Source organism: Scyliorhinus torazame, chromosome 16, assembly GCF_047496885.1.
Source record: "Scyliorhinus torazame isolate Kashiwa2021f chromosome 16, sScyTor2.1, whole genome shotgun sequence".
Taxonomy (NCBI): domain Eukaryota; kingdom Metazoa; phylum Chordata; class Chondrichthyes; order Carcharhiniformes; family Scyliorhinidae; genus Scyliorhinus; species Scyliorhinus torazame.
The window spans coordinates 134,138,334-134,154,294 of record NC_092722.1 but is presented as its reverse complement, the minus strand read 5'-3'; the positions used below and the strand labels follow the sequence as shown (position 1 = coordinate 134,154,294).

Genomic DNA, 15,961 nt, shown 5'->3' with positions numbered 1-15,961 from the left:
AGACTGCCTCATAAAGCCTACACAGGTGCTTATATGGGCCCCCTCAATGAGCTATCATTGAGGGAGCTCATACTCCAATTGGCCAACCAATAATGCCAATTGGAGGTCATTACAGCTGGTAAACATAAGGGTTAAGTTACTTTTTAAAAGACTGATCCCTTGGTGAATCACTGCAGTACAATACAGCAACTAATAATTACATTTGAAGGTGTGAACACATTTCACACTTCCCTTTCTAAGTGTTCCCAACTCCTCAGCAGGCTTTACATTTTCTTCACAAACTCTTCAACCTGGTGTGCATTTAATGGGCTACCAAAACCCGGCACACCAAAGGAAAATGGCGTGCAGGATGAAATCCAATTTTCATCCCCCATTTAATATGGAAAACATCACTTCCACGGGTTGGTGTGTGGTTTTCACACTGGGCATTCTTGACCCACAAAATGGCCAGAGGAAAATAGCACAGGGTCGGGAATGTAAAGGAAATTCATATTTCCTCCACAAAAACCTAAGTCTGACAATTCGCATCCTGAAATGTGCCAAGGTGCTATAAGCTTTGTTAGCCACTCTCTTAATATAGCTTTCCGCTTTCAAAGATCAATGCACATTCACCCTCCAGTCCATCTGTTTCTGCACACTTTAGAACTGTACCTACTGAAGTCTACGTTGTTTCCCTCTAACCCAGGCATTGTCAAACTCGGGGGTGCGACCCGCGGGTGGGTCGCGAGCGAGTGTTGGGAGGGTCGCGGGGCCATCCGTCACAGCACTCCCGATCGCACAAATCTACGCGCAACAGCCGCAGAAGCCGGCTTTTAATAATGCCGGCTGCGAGCGGCCTTCAAAATGGCCACGAACATATAAACAAATTTCGGCCGCACTGCGCATGCGCAAAACTATGCGCATCGCACCGTTGATCGGGGATGCATGCGCAGTGCAGCCGCATTTTTTTTTTTAGATGGTCGCAGCCTTTTTCTTTCAAGTTCGGGGGCCAAAGGAACCAAAGGGACCAAGAGACCACTGGGGCCAAAGGGACCCAAAACCATTTTCTCCATTTTTGTCAGCAACAAAGAAGGTAAGAGAAAATGGTGGGTTGCACAGGTCGGCCTGTATGGGCCGCAAAGATCGTCCGGCATGGGTCGCGAAGGTCAGCCGTCGTGGTTCGCGAAGGTCGGCCAGCGTGGGTCGCGAAGCTCGGCCGGGCTGGGTCCCGAAGGTTGGCCGGTTGGTAAAACTGGGTCCCTGGAAAAAAAGTTTGAAAAACACTGTTCTAACCCTTCTGCCCAAAAGCTTTGCCTCACACTTCTCTGTATCAAATTCCATCTACCAATTGTTTGCCCATTCTTCCAGCCTTTCTGTATCATATTGCAGGTAATTTGTATCATCTTCACTGTTTGCAATTCTTCCAAGTTTTGTATCATGGGCAAATTTTGAAATTCAGCTCCGATCAAAGCCATTTATATAGAGCAAAAATAGCAGTTGTCCGAGAACTGGCACATGAGGAACTATCACCCTCCAGTCCAAAAATCAACCATCTACCACAACTCACTGATTTCTTTCATTAGGATAATTCTTTACCCCATTGGACACTGACCCTTTTATTCCATGAGCCTCAATTTTGTTAACCAGCCTTTTATGTGGTAATTTGTCACGTTGTTTGTTAATATCCAGATAAACAACATCCATCGCATTCCCTTCAATCAACTTCAGCAAAAGATTCATTTAGATTAAACGAGCATGGTTTGACTTTTACAATCCATGTTGATTCTCTTTAATTAACTCAAACCTCTCCTAATGCCTGTTGAATTTTTCTCTGATTATTGCTTCTAAAACCTTCCCCACTGTTGATGTTGAAGTGGTGGTATTGTCGCTGGACTAGTAATCCTGAGTCTCGGAGTAATGCTCTGGGGACCCGGGTTCAACCCGGGTTGAAATTTGAATTTGATAAAATAAATCTGGAATTAGAAGTCTAAAGGTGGTCATTAAACTATTGCTGATTGTCGTAAAAACCCATCTGATTCACTGATGCCCTTTAGGGAAGGAAATCTTCACCTTACTTGGCCTGGCCTACATGTGACTCCAGATCCACAGCAATGTGGTTGACTCTTAAATGCTCTCAGGAATGGGCAACAAATGCTGGCTCAGCCAGTGATGCCCACATCCCATGAACGAATAAAAAAAACAACAGCATTTCCTTTTGAGGACTGACCTTAAATCCTTCCTTGAATAAGGGTGTCACATTTGCCTCTCTCCAATCCTGTGGTACATCCCCTGCTTCTGGGAAGATTGGTACATTATGGAAATTCCTTCTACTATCGCCACCTCAACTTACTTTAGCAACCTGGGACTTAAGTCACCCAGACAAGGTGATTTATCTACTTTCAGCATAGTCAGCCTTTCCAGTACCTTGTCCCTCTCAATTTTCATCCAACCATTGCTTCCACTATCTCCACTTCTACCGATATATTGTCAGATTCCTCTTCCTTAGTAAATCCCGATAGCATTCTAGCTTTGCAACCTCTATATATCTTACACCTTCTTTGTCCAAAATAGGACACATTCCAACTCTTACTACATGCTTACTATTTACATGCCGGTAGAAGACTTTTGGGTCCCCATTTATGTTGACTGCCATTCTATTCTCTTATTATCTCCTTGCCAGTTTTATTTTCTCTTCACCTTCCCACGAAACCCATTGCACGTGACATGTTTCTCACTTGAAGAATTCACCTGACATGCATCACACAATCTCTTTTTTGTCCCATCATAATCTCCATCTCCCTTGTCATCCAAGGTGCCCTGTTATTGGTTCCTGTTCTTTCTCCCTTGCTCGAATATACCTGGCTTATACCTGAAGGATCTCTTTAGCCTTTGGTTTTATGCCATCTGCCACCTTCTTGCCCATTCACCTTACCAGCCTATATTCCTTTGTATCCTATTTACCTGCTCCTCACATCTTACATTCCTACCGAGCTTTGTGTTATCAGCTAACTTGGGTCACTGATATAGATTGTAAATATCTAACCTTTGCAGCACTCCAATGACTCTAATCCTAACCCACCTGCATTCTGAAAATGATTTGTCTATTGCTGCTCTCTGTTTTCTGTCTCTTAGCCAATCCACAACCCATGCTAATATATTACCCCATTCCCATGAGCCACCTTATTTTGTTGCAGCAGTGTTAGTAATGGCAGATATAATCAATGCCAGGTATCAAAAGGTGATGATATTGTATTCTGCCACCACGAATATCTCTCAGCTTTCTGGGCATTCCAAATATATAAACTATTATTTCTTTTAAACTGAAATAACAGTCACAATGTCATAATATTCAGTCCACTTTTCCCCCACATAGTTTAAAAGTCACAAATTGATGCAAGTAATTGCATAACAGATTTTTGATTTTAATTTCTTCCTTGTTTGATTACCTTGATGCCAGGTGGTAAACTTTACAGTGAGATAAATAATTATTTCAGTTTGAAATAACACTTCATGTGTAAAATTACAGTTTGAAATTTCATAGTGCTTCTTCCTGTGGTTTTATTTGGAGAAAAATAATTTACAATTATTAAGCCCTATCTTCCTGTCACATACACCATAGCTATACCACTGGGGATTTTAACATCTGGCCTGATCCATCATTTCTACGTTACATTCATGTCTGTGGTTGCATTTGGCACAAATACAGCATTGTGGCAACATTCTAAACTGTATTACAAGAGTAGAAAAGGCACCAAATAACTGAAAGTGTTTCTTTCCTGGATCGAAACCAAAGCATGCCCGCTTAGATGATATCACACTAACTGATCTAGTGATCACACTGACCATGTTTGAGATGATTACATTTTTTATTACTTTTTGCAAAACAAAGTTAAACTGAACTGGCACTCTTTTATACATTTTCATTCATGCATTCAAAGCGCAATAACTTTTTGCAAGTAAATCTAGAGACAGTTAATTTTCCAGATAAATTACAATAACTCTCTTTTGAAAAGGGGGTAGATACCTGAGAGCAAATGATTCCCTAATCTAATCAAATGATTTGCAATCTGTGAGCAAAACACTACTTGTTGTACTTTGAGTTTACCTTTAGGTATCTGAAAGACCTTAACAAACAATTTGTGCGCAGGAGTATTTTTTTTGGTCAAAAAGCAATCCTGGTAATCAATTTTCTAGATTTATACCAGAAATAGCTCTTCTTAAAGAACTTAGAGAAAAACTTTGTAAACACCATTAAATTCCATAGGCTATTCAATATTTATAGAACTAGAGCACTGGATCATATACAAAGCCATAATTAACAACATTTTAAACTCTAGTCATGCTTAACCAGATACAAATCACTTCCTGCTGTACATTTAGATAGATTTTCCAAATGTCAACTGAAAAAAGGTTGCAATCTTTAGAAATCCAAATTTTTTTTATTCTGTTACCTGCTTGTCTCCTCTTACATCATCTCTGGAAAGTACATCAAGAACATTTTAGGCAAGTTAATACATCAACCAGATTGTAGAATACTATACCTCAGGACATCATCGACTCTGAATCCTTTCTTACGTGCTAAATCCATCAGAAACATCCTTCTGCTTGATCCCATTTTTCTTTCTACAATAAATATGATAAGATTTTGAAATCTAACTTCATGTTTACTGTGTGAGCTGCAGGCTTCCGTCACTTTCTGCCTTTTTCTTTTTGGTATGATTCCCAGTCCTCCCAGTTTTTCTGCTGAGCTCATTGTTTAGGGTAGCTTTAATGTTAAAGTTACGCTATCTGTCCTCAAGTGCACCCAGGCTCTGTCAGCTGCACTTGCTCTGCACTCAGTTAAACGTCTATCAGTGATATAACCCCCCCACCCACTTGGCTTTCTTCGCAAACACTGTAAACCAATTAAAGAATGGGGTCACTGAGGTTCTGCACAAGCACCAAAGTTTGTTTATTTTAACCGTTTGGGGAGTGCAATGCCATTGCCCACACCACAAAAATACAGCAAAGTCCTTGGGCGGCATTCTCCACTCTCACGCCGAAGTGGCCGCGCCGTTGTGAACACGGTCGAGGTTCACGTCGGCGCGGAACGGCCCCGGTCCCGACCGATTCAGGCCCTGACAATGGGCCAGTATTGGGGCCGCGTCATCTACATGCGCCAGGCCTTGTCGCCCGCGTAAAAGCGGCGCCGCATAGATGACGCGGCCAGCGCCGCATAACGGACGTCATCCGCGCATGCGTGGTTGCCGTCCTCTCTAATTCTGCCCCGCAAGATCCGTCCCCCATCTTCTTCCGCGGAAGGAAGGAGGTCCTCCTTCAGAGAGGACAGCCCGACGATCGGTGGGCACCGAACGCGGGCCACCCCACATTTGAGGTACCCCCCGGTGCAGGATCCCCCCTCGCCCCCCCACAGGCCACCCCCCCTCAGCGTTCACGCACCGCCCACGACTGCAGCGACCAGGTGTGGACGGCGCCGGGGGGAACCCGCTGTTTTGGCCTGGCCGCTCGGCCCATCCGGGCCTCAGAATAGCGGGGGTGCCGGAGAATCGCCGGAGACACCGAAAATGTGAACCAGAAAACAAATGTGAACCAAATGCCACAAGATTCTCGTGTGCTGCTGTCTTTAGCTTGAAGGTAATAGGTAACAAAAAATGTTTCACGCTCATTGTATGTAAATGTATTACAAGCATGAACTACCACAGAGGCTGCTTAGAGGCTTGAACATGCCCCTGTACACTGCTGGCTTCCTGCTTTTCAGCCCGCCATCAGAGAGATCAAAATCTTGCATTCCACTAAATTAAGGCCATAAAGTCTATCTCAGTAAATCAGCCAACACTGCCATGGAGTTGGTCGTCACTTCCAGAAATGGATGAGATCCAAGCTCTGCACAGTGCCCTATGTGGTGTCAGAGCTGGACTTCTCCATGCTCCTGGAGAGTGGCAAGAGGTTCTCTGGAAAGCATGCTATTGCCCCTAGAATCATGGTGTGCATGGTCATCGGTCTCCTGTATGATGTGCTGTGAAAATCTTCATCTGAGTGTCCTGCACCAAAGTCCATCTGCAACCATCCCTCTGGTGAGCTGACACACAAGCTAGCCTTTCCCCCTGGCCTAGCGGCAGCATACTCCCTCATCCCAACACAACTCTAGCCTCTAACGTTTGCAGAGTATAAGTATCTGGGCCAGTGAGTGATGCTACTTCCTCAGCACTGACATGGGGTTGTTGCTGCTCTTCCCAGTGGCTTTGTTTATAGGTTTAAGGTGCAAGGGGCCAGGTTTAGAGGAGATGTACGAGGTACGGTTTTTACACAGAGGGTAGTGGGTGCCTGGAACTCGCTGCCGGAGGAGGTGGTGGAAGCAGGGATGATAGTGACGTTTAAGGGGCATCTTGACAAATACATGAATAGAATGGGAATAGAGGGATACGGACCCCGGAAGTGTAGAAGATTTTAGTTTAGACGGGCAGCATGGTCGACGCAGGCTTGGAGGGCCGAAGGGCCTGTTCCTGTGCTGTACTTTTCTTTGTTCTTTGTTCTTTGTTCTTTGTTGAGGATGTCCAGAGGACATGACCTGGGTATCTGAAAGAATACAAGCAAAAGGAAAGGATTGGGGTGAGGAAAAGCTTGGTGGGGAGGTAAGATCCATTATTACACCATCTATAGCTTCCATTTGATGCTGCACATCAGGATGCAGGTGAGGAGAGAGTTTAGAAAAGAGATGGCGAGTCACTTCCCTTTGTTCTGGCAGGACTTGTAATGTCTGGTTCCATGGCCCTCTGGATCAGTTCAGCTCAGTTCGCTAGACAGCTGGTTCGCGATGCAGAGCGAGGCCAGCAGCGCGGGTTTAATTTCCAAACCACCTGAGGTTATTCATGAAGGCCTGCCTTCTCAGCCTTACCTCTCGCCTGAGGTGTGGTGATCCTCAGGTTAAATCACCACCAGTCAGCTCTCTCCCTCAAAGGGGAAAGCAGCCTCTGGTCATCTGGGACTATGACGACTTTACTTTACTTACCTCCATCGGGGTGGCATGGTAGCATAGTGGTTAGCACTGTTGCTTCACAGCACCAGGGTTCCAGGTTCGATTCCCGGGTTGGGTCACTGTGCGAGTCTGCGTGGGTTTCCTCTGGGTGCTGCGGTTTCCTCCCACAAGTCCCGAAAGACGCGATGTTAGGTAATTTGGACATTCTGAATTCTCCCTCTGTGTACCCGAACAGGTGCCGGAATATGGCGACTAGGGGTTTTCCACAGTAACTTCATTGCAGTGTTAATGTAAGCCTACTTGTGGCAATGAAGATTATTATTATTAAAAACAGTTGTAGCAGGTCATTAATTGTCACCTCAACATCCAGAAAATGGGGCAATACAATTTCTAGCATTAGGTACATTAAAGATATCTCACACCATCACAAAATTTAGCTGCAAATTTCATATGGCTGTGGCACACCATTTCCAAAACCAAGGGGTCACTCTCATAGTTCTCGAGTAGAATTTTCAGATCAAGTTGCTTCTGAGCCTGTACTAAAAATTAGTAAAGAGATTGGCACTGTCACTTTAAATGATCTATTGAATATTATAAGGCATTCCTCTTTGAGAACTCTACCCAGTTTCAAAGCTCTGATTTCCTTTTTTCTATGTATCCATGTTCGATGCTTCCCTCTGCCTCAGGTCTCTGAATTGCAATCCTTCACTCAATTGCTGACCCAGACTTCAAATTGCAGTTATCTTCCTCATAATAAGAACTTTACAGTTCCCAGTGATTGATAAGAACTGACTATCATATCAACTATCTTCTATGCAGGACCATTACAAATGTCACTGATGGTCAGAGGTAAAGAAGTCTACCGCTCAGAGCCCAACCTTCCCGAAGAGTGATAAAACCTGTGTAGCCATGACTTTGTACTCATAATGCTATTTGAATACAGTGCCACACATTTCAATTGGGCACAACCATTAAATCTTCTGTACTGTTTATCTTAACTGTCCCTTTTTTTTTTTCACTGGATGTGGGCATTTCTGGCTAGGCCAGCATTCATTGCCCATCCCTTATTGCCCCTGAACTGAGTGGCGTGTGAGCCATTTCAGAGGGCATGTAAAAGTCAACCACATTGCTGTGGGTCTGGAACCACATGTAGCTCCGACCAAATAAGGACGGTGCATTTCCTTCCTTAAAGAACATGAGTGACCCAGATTGGCTTTCACAGCAATCGGCAATGGTCATAATTCAACTTTGTATTCCAGATTTTTATTGAATTCAAATTCGAGCACGAGTCCTGAGAGCATTACCCTGGGTTGCCGGGCTACTAGTCCAGTAACAATACCACAATGCGACCGCCTTCACCTTCTGCGGGTTCTTTTTTTTTAACAAATATTTTATTGAGGTATTTTTGGTATAGTAACAACAACAGAATGAGCAATATACATGAAACCATAAACATAGTGAAAAAGCCATTTACCTCTCGTGCAGGTCCCACCCTTATTAACCCCCTACTCTAATGTAAACTGCCCCCCATCCCCGGTCTGCTGACAATTAATTTCCCGCAAAGAAGTCGACAAACGGTTGCCACCTCCGGGTGAACACTAACAGTGACCTTCTCAAGGCGAATTTGATTTTCTCCAAACAGAGAAAGCTAGCCATGTCAGTTAGCCAGGTCTCTGACTTCGGGGGCTTTGAGTCTCTCCAAGCTAATAGTATCCGTCTCCGGGCTACCAGAGATGCAAAGGCCAGAACGTCTGCCTCTTTCTCCTCCTGGATTCCCGGGTCTTCTGACACCCCGAAAATCACCACCTCTGGACTCAGCGTCACCCTTGTTTTTAACACCATGGACATGATTTCCGCAAACCCTGCCAAAATACCCCAAGCTTTGGACATGGCCAAAACTTGTGGACATGGTTCGCCAGTCCTCCCACACATTTTGCGCACCTGTCCTCCACCCCAAAGAATCTGCTCATCCAGGCCACTGTCATGTGAGCCCGGTGAACAACCTTAAATTGTATCAGGCTGAGCCTGGCACATGTTGTTGACGTGTTGACTCTACTTCCTTAGCGGTAGGAGTGGGAAGGTTGACACCTGTTTACGAAGGAAGTCCCGCACCTGCAGTTACCTGAATTTGTTTCCCCTCTCCAACCCAAACTTTTCCTCCAATGCCCTCATACTCGGAAAGCTCCGCTCGATAAACATATCCCCCATCCTCTCAATCCCCATTTTCTGCCATAACTGGAACCCCCCGTCCATACTCCCCGGGGAAAACCGGTGATTATCACAGATTGGGGCCCAGACCGATGCTCCCACTGCTCCCACATGCCGCCTCCACTGGCCCCAAACTCTCAGGGCGCCACCAACACTGGACGGGTGGAGTACCGTGCCAGCGGGAACGGCAGAGGCGCAGTTACCAATGCCCCCAAACTGGTGCCCTTACATAAAGCCGCCTCCATACGCCCATGCCGACCCCTCCCCCACCACCCACTTCCTAATCATGGCTATATTAGCCGCCCAGTAATAGTTGTTAAAATTTGGCAGCGCCAGCCCACCCTCTCCCCGGCTCCGCTCAAGCATTACCTTCCTTACTCGCCAGGTCTTGCCCGCCCAAACGAAGCCCGTCATCACTCTGTTGACCCGCTTAAAAAAGGACCGCAGATTAAAGTTGGGGAGACACTGAAATACAAATAGGAATCTCGGGAGGACCATCATCTTCACCGTTTGCACCCTCCCAGCCAGAGACAATGGAAGCGTGTCCCATCTCCAAAAATCGTCCTTCATTTGGTCCACCAGCCGGGCCAGATTCAATTTATGCAGCAGGTCCCATTCCCGCGCCACTTGGATGCCTAGGTACCTAAAGCTTCCATCTACCAACCTCAACGGCAGCTCTCTCAGTCGCCTCTTCTGTCCCCTGGCCTGGACCACAAACAGCTCACTCTTTGCCATATTAAGCTTATACCCCGAAAACCGGCCAAATTCCCCTAGAGTCCTCATGATTTCTTCCATCCCCTCTATTGGGTCCGAAATGTACAGAAGCAGGTCGTCCGCATAGAGCGAAACCCTGTGCTCCACCCCCCCTCCGGACCAGTCCTCTCCAGCCACTCGAGGCTCTCCGAGCAATTGCCAATGGCTCTAAAGCCAGCGCAAACAACAGTGGGGAGTGGGGGCATCCCTGTCTCGTCCCTCTGTGCAGTCTAAAATAGTCCGATGTCCTATTCATCAGTACACTTGCCACAGGAGCCTGACACAGTAACCTGACCCAGTCAATAAAGCCCCGCCTGAATCCGAACCGCCCCAGTATCTCCGACAGATAATCCCATTCTACCCGATCAAAAGCTTTTTCTGCATCCATTGCGATCACGACCTCCACCTCCCTACCTTCCGGGGACATCATGATCACATTTAACAGCCTTCTGACATTGGCCACCAACTGCCTGCCCTTAACAAACCCCATCTGGTCCTCCCCAAATACGTCCGGAACACAATCCTCGATCCTGGAGGACAAAATTTTGGCCAGCAACTTGGCATCTACATTCAACAGGGAGATCGGCCTGTAGGACCTCACACAGCTCCGGGTTCTTGTCCCGCTTAAGAATCAGCGAAATTGTTGCCTGTGACATCGTCGGGGGCAACACTCCTCTTTCCCTTGCCTCATTGAACGTCCTCATCAACACCGGCCCCAATATCCCAGAGAACTTTTTATAAAACTCCACTGGGTACCCGTCCAGGCCTGGGGCCTTACCCGTCTGCATGGCCTTCAAGCCCTCCACTATCTTTTCCAGCCTGATTGGGGCCCCCAGCCCTTCTACCCGCTCCCTGTCCCCCAGCCCTTCTACCCGCACCCTGTCCACCTTTGGGAAATTCAGCCCCTCCAAGTGCCTCATCCCCTCCGGCCCCGTTGGGGGTTCTGACCTGTACAGCCTGCTGTAGAAATCCCTAAACGCCTTATTCACCCCTACTGAATCACCAATCAGGTTCCCATCTCCGTCCTTTACTTTCCCTGTCTCCCTAGCTGCCTCCCTCTTCCTAAGTTGCTGCGCAAAAATTCTGCTGGCCTTCTCGCCATGTTCATAGATCGCCCCCCTCGCCTTGCTCAGCTGCTCCATCGTCCTCCCTGTGGTCAGCAAGCTAAACTCCGCCTGTAACTTCCGCCGTTCCCTTAAAAGCCCTGCCTCCGGGATCTCCGCGTACCTCCTATCAATCTGTAGTATCTCCTTTACCAGTTAGTCCGTCTCTGCCCTGTCCACCTTCTCCCTATGGGCACGGATCGAAATCAGCTCCCCCTGACCACTGCCTTTAGTGCTTCCCACACCACCGCTACTGAAACTACCCCGTGTCATTGACCTGCAGGTAGCTCTGAATACCTCAGCCGCTCACACACCCCTTCATCTGCCAAAAATCCCACCTCCGCGGGCGCTGGTTCTTCTGCAGGTTCTTAACCCAAAACTATCTTCAATCTTTATTTATTTGCCGGAGTTCTCCAGACTTTGGGATTCTCTGTTCCGTGGATTTCCTGATGGCATGGGGTGGCTTCATGGGAAATCCCATTAACAAGCTGTGGGAGTAGAGAATCCCAACACCAGCAAATGGCGCGCCACCGAGAACCACGCGGCAGGGGGATCGGAGAATCCAGCCCATTGTTTCTTCAGTCATTTATTGTGACTCACCTTTTAGAAGCTATTTGAAGTTAGTATCTTAGATTTTCATGTTAATCACATGTTAATTATATTACAACGATACACAGGTGAAAGGCATTGTTTAATTGAGTACTTAGACCACTTATGAATAGAGATTGTCCTCCATGACCAGTAGGCACCACAGGAGCTGCAATGCATCATTGTGACCCAAAATAAAATATTAATTTGACTTCTTCTGGTTCCCTTTACAAAAATATTCTCTTTTGTCATAATTCCCGCGAAGGGGACATCACTTTAACTTGATTTGATCTGCTATTCAATTTGATCTGCTCACCTGTTAATTTACCAAACTAGTTTTGGGAATACTCAAGCATATAAATAGAGACTGCCCTCTGTGACCGATGGGCACTGCGGGGGCTGGAGAGCATCAATCAGCCCTCAAAATGACATGTTTATTGATGTGCTAAGTTTCCATTTAGATTTTTGTGCTTTGGTGCCATGCGCCTTTAATTTGTCACCTTAATTTGATTTGCTAATTGGCTCGCCTGTTATTGTCTGATCTCAAAGGAGTACACACATAAACTACCGTCCATGACCGCTGGGGACTAGGGGGCGCTGGAGTGCATCATCAGCCTAAGAAATTACCTTTTGATGCCACTTGTTACGTTTCTGCTGAAGTTTTGCCTTTTTGTAACAGTGTCCCTTGTCTCATTTCATCCTTCGCCAGCTAGCTTGGAACTGAATCAACAGCTCAGTCTACTGAGTTCATAGCTATTTCCCGAGTTTACTGTGGAAGGTTCTCTCTTTCAAAATATCATGGGCAGGATTCTCCATTTCTGAAGCTAAGTGGATCCGTGGTGTTTCAGGACGGGACAATCGGTGCGAACCCTTCACCGATTCCGGTACCGGTGAGGGACTAGCACCGGCACCGCGTGAAATGCCCACGGAACGTGCAGGAAACGGCCGGAGAATTGCCGGGTCCCAAGCCACATGTGCGCAGGGTTGACAAGCAGGCAGCCGCGCATGCCAACACCCCCACACACGCACAGGTAGCCCTGGAAAACATGGTGCCGGCCATGCTGGACCACGTACCCGCCCACCCCGACCCCACAGCCCACCTCCTGGCCACCCCCCATCACTCCTAGAAGAAGCCCCCCAGCCAGCGGCATGGATCTCGGTCGAGTGTGGCGGTGCTGGGCACTGTCTGCAGCCAGAACGCCAGGCTATCAACCACTGGGACCACACGTGGCCCGCGCCATCGGGAACCCAGCCCATCGGAGGTGGAGCATCATGGGTGGGCCAGCTGATGGCGCTTTGACAGGATTAAGATTGCACGTGGCACGTGTCCCGATAACATCGATTTGGAGGCGGTGGAGAATCACGAACCGGCGACAAACGGGCGACTGCCCCGATTTCACCGTCGGGAGCCATTCTCCGCCCAATCGCTGTTCTCGATTTCGCCGTCGGTTGCAGAGAATCCAGCCCCATGTGTCTCTGCCAAGATCTACTCCTCTATTATTTCGCTGCTACCCACATGATTGGTTAAGCTGAAAATATATTGAACCAAGATCCAGAGAGGAAATAAGACAATATCCTTTCCTAAGTGGAAATAACAGCTTTTTTTCCTGCCCATGTTCTATTTTTTTCTCAATGAAAATTCTGTTGAACCTTTGTCTCTCTGTCATGTTTAACAGTTACGTGAAATTATCTGAACGATACAGTTATACAGAAACTGACACGCAGTTAAGTATCTTACGTAACAACCTGTATTTGCATCAAATTCAATATCACTGATGTCACCTGCTGCAGCCTTGAAATAAGGAAAGAATTTAAGCTACAGTCACTTTGGCAGCCACAGCCAAGGGTATCCGTGCCTTGATTTAAGGTTCCAGTTGTGTTGACTTATCTCAGTAAAGTGGAAGATTTCCTTTTTCTTCTCTGACAGGCCGCTCCTCTGCAAAATTCACATTTTTGAAGTCCTCGTTGAAAATCTCCTGTGAGTTTGGTAATCTGTGAAGTGTGCGCCTTCTCCATCTTTTCCCCAATTCTTTTCCGCATTTTTAGCTGCTCCGCATTGTCCTCCCGCCCAAAAGACAGATTCACCCCATCACCAATAACTGCAGCCAAACCATTTGGAAGACAACCAAGGCCAGCAGAAAACTTTTGGCAGAAATCATGATCTGTTGTATGCAGAAAATCAGCCAAAAAGCACCCAGACGTTAACCAGCATCTTTAAAGGACAAGCTGACAACTAACGTACGGGATGGGAGATGAAACCTGTGCTGCCGAAGATCCACCTTTACTTGCTCAAGTCCAATTTGAATTTCTTTCTCATCCCTTCATATTTTTCCTCCTGCTTGCATTTAAAACCTTGTGCCATGCCCAGTACAGACAGGTAATATTATGAACTTTCAGTCAATGCTCTAAAACAAGCTATTAAGATGGGTTGCCGCAAATCATGTGATTTTTGGCATTTCAACTACAGGCAGTGTCAAGACTGGAAATACAGAATTACGTTCGACATAGGCAAGGGTACATCACGCGGAATTATCACATCTCATTGTTTAAGGATGGGCCAATACAGAAAGGCTATGATGTATCCAGACTGCCTGGCTCCATATTTCGTACTGGACAAAATGGAAGATCAAAGCTCACTGACTGCTATCAACTTGCCATTGCATCACAATGGCCTCCCTCATCCAAACTATACTGGGTGAGCCTCGGAAATGTTAACACAGCAGGAAAATGATCAACGTTTGTTTCAGGGACTTCACCCTTATGACCCCAGGTCTCAGAAGATCTGTCAGAACCATCAAATGTCAGCCAGTTGGAGAACCAGATTCTGAAATCAGCTGTAAGTCATCAAGCAGCGAAAGTACTTAACCTGCTCCAGTTTCAAAATTCACCTGAGAGCCAGCCTCATAGACATTTGACTACAAGAAACCTCATAGGCTGCTGTGACCTCTTCGCTTTACAAGACCATCTCTTCAACTTTAAGTTACTAAATCCATTAAAAAAAACACGTGTCTTTGATTATAGTGGGCTAGAAATTGTAAATCAGAGACTAAATTAACTGTAATCTGTAAAAGTGCACTATTTTTATCTGTATCCAATTGTTCTGTTTGTGTGTGCTCACATGAGAACTTGTGAATAATGTTGCATTAATTCAGGGGTGTGTGAGAATAAATAAGCTCCTTTATTTTACACTCACAAAAGCTTACCGCTGAATTATTTAAATAGAATACACACTACACTTTCTGTGTCAAAAAATACACACCTCTTTCTATATAACTCATTATGGTCAGTAAGAGAGAAAATACATTCTGTCTGTCACACTTATTTTCAGGATCATTCATTCTCCCCTTCGAGTCTAAGAATGGCTTCAACCATTATTGTAGTCACTGTTCCGAAGACAGTCACTTGTCCCATAATACAGCTCTTACATTTGATGGCTTAAACAAGTCAGTATTTTAAATCTTAATATATTTACCCTCCTTTGATGCAATTCAATTTGATTGATAACTCCTTCACCTCAGGAATCAGCCTCGTGAATCTTCTCCGAAATGCTTCCAATGCTATTACGTTCAGTTAAGTAAGATTTCCAAAATGGCAAGCAGTACTCAATGTGTGGTCTCACGAATGCCCTCTACAACTGTAGCTGTATACTCCATCCCCCTTACAATATTTGGGTGTGTTCTTAATTACTTGCTTTCCTGGCATGCTGTATTTTAGTGATTCATGTAGCAGGACACCCAGTTGCCTCTGTGCTGCAGCATTCTGCAGTCTCTCTCTATTTAATGTTCTGCTTTTCTATTCTTCCTGCCAAATTGGACAACCTCACATTTTTCCACATTGTACTCCATCTGCCAAGTTCTGCCCACTAACTTACCCTATCTACATTATTTTTTTAACAGACTCTTTGCATTTGCCTCACAAGTTGCTTTCCTACCTATCTTTATATTGTGAGCAAATATGACTACAATACCAACAGACCCTTTATCCAAGTCATTAATATAGATTGTAAATGGTTGAGGCCCCCACATTGATCCTAGCTGCACTCCATTAGTTACAAGTTTGTCAACCTAAAAATGGCCCATGTATTCCGAATCTCTTTTTTCTGTTAGTTAGCCAATCCTCTATCCATGCTAATATCTCCTCACCCTGAAAAAAACTCAGCAAGGGCAGCATGGTAGCACAGTAGTTAGCACTGTTGCTTCATAGCTCCAGGGTCCCACATTTGATTCCCAGCTTGGGTCACTGTCTGTGCAGAGACTGCGCGTTCTCCCAGTGGCTGCGTGGGTTTCCTCCGGGTTCTCCAGTTTCCTCCCACAGTCCAAGAATGTGCAGGTTAGGTGGATTGGCCGTGATAAAT

General features: G+C 45.9%; 1 protein-coding gene across 1 annotated transcript in view; it reads right to left on the bottom strand.

Moving 5' to 3' along the window:
- dntt (deoxynucleotidyltransferase, terminal) overlaps positions 1-15,961 on the bottom strand; it is a 488,317-nt gene that overhangs the window by 464,500 nt on the left and 7,856 nt on the right. Inside the window, exons 5-9 of the mRNA XM_072477618.1 lie at positions 13,557-13,769; positions 7,378-7,494; positions 4,521-4,602; positions 4,431-4,455; positions 1,547-1,701 (exon numbers count right to left, since the gene is read on the bottom strand). Of these exons, the coding sequence (XP_072333719.1) occupies positions 1,547-1,701; positions 4,431-4,455; positions 4,521-4,602; positions 7,378-7,494; positions 13,557-13,769 (592 nt within the window). The remainder of the gene's footprint in view (positions 1-1,546; positions 1,702-4,430; positions 4,456-4,520; positions 4,603-7,377; positions 7,495-13,556; positions 13,770-15,961) is intronic.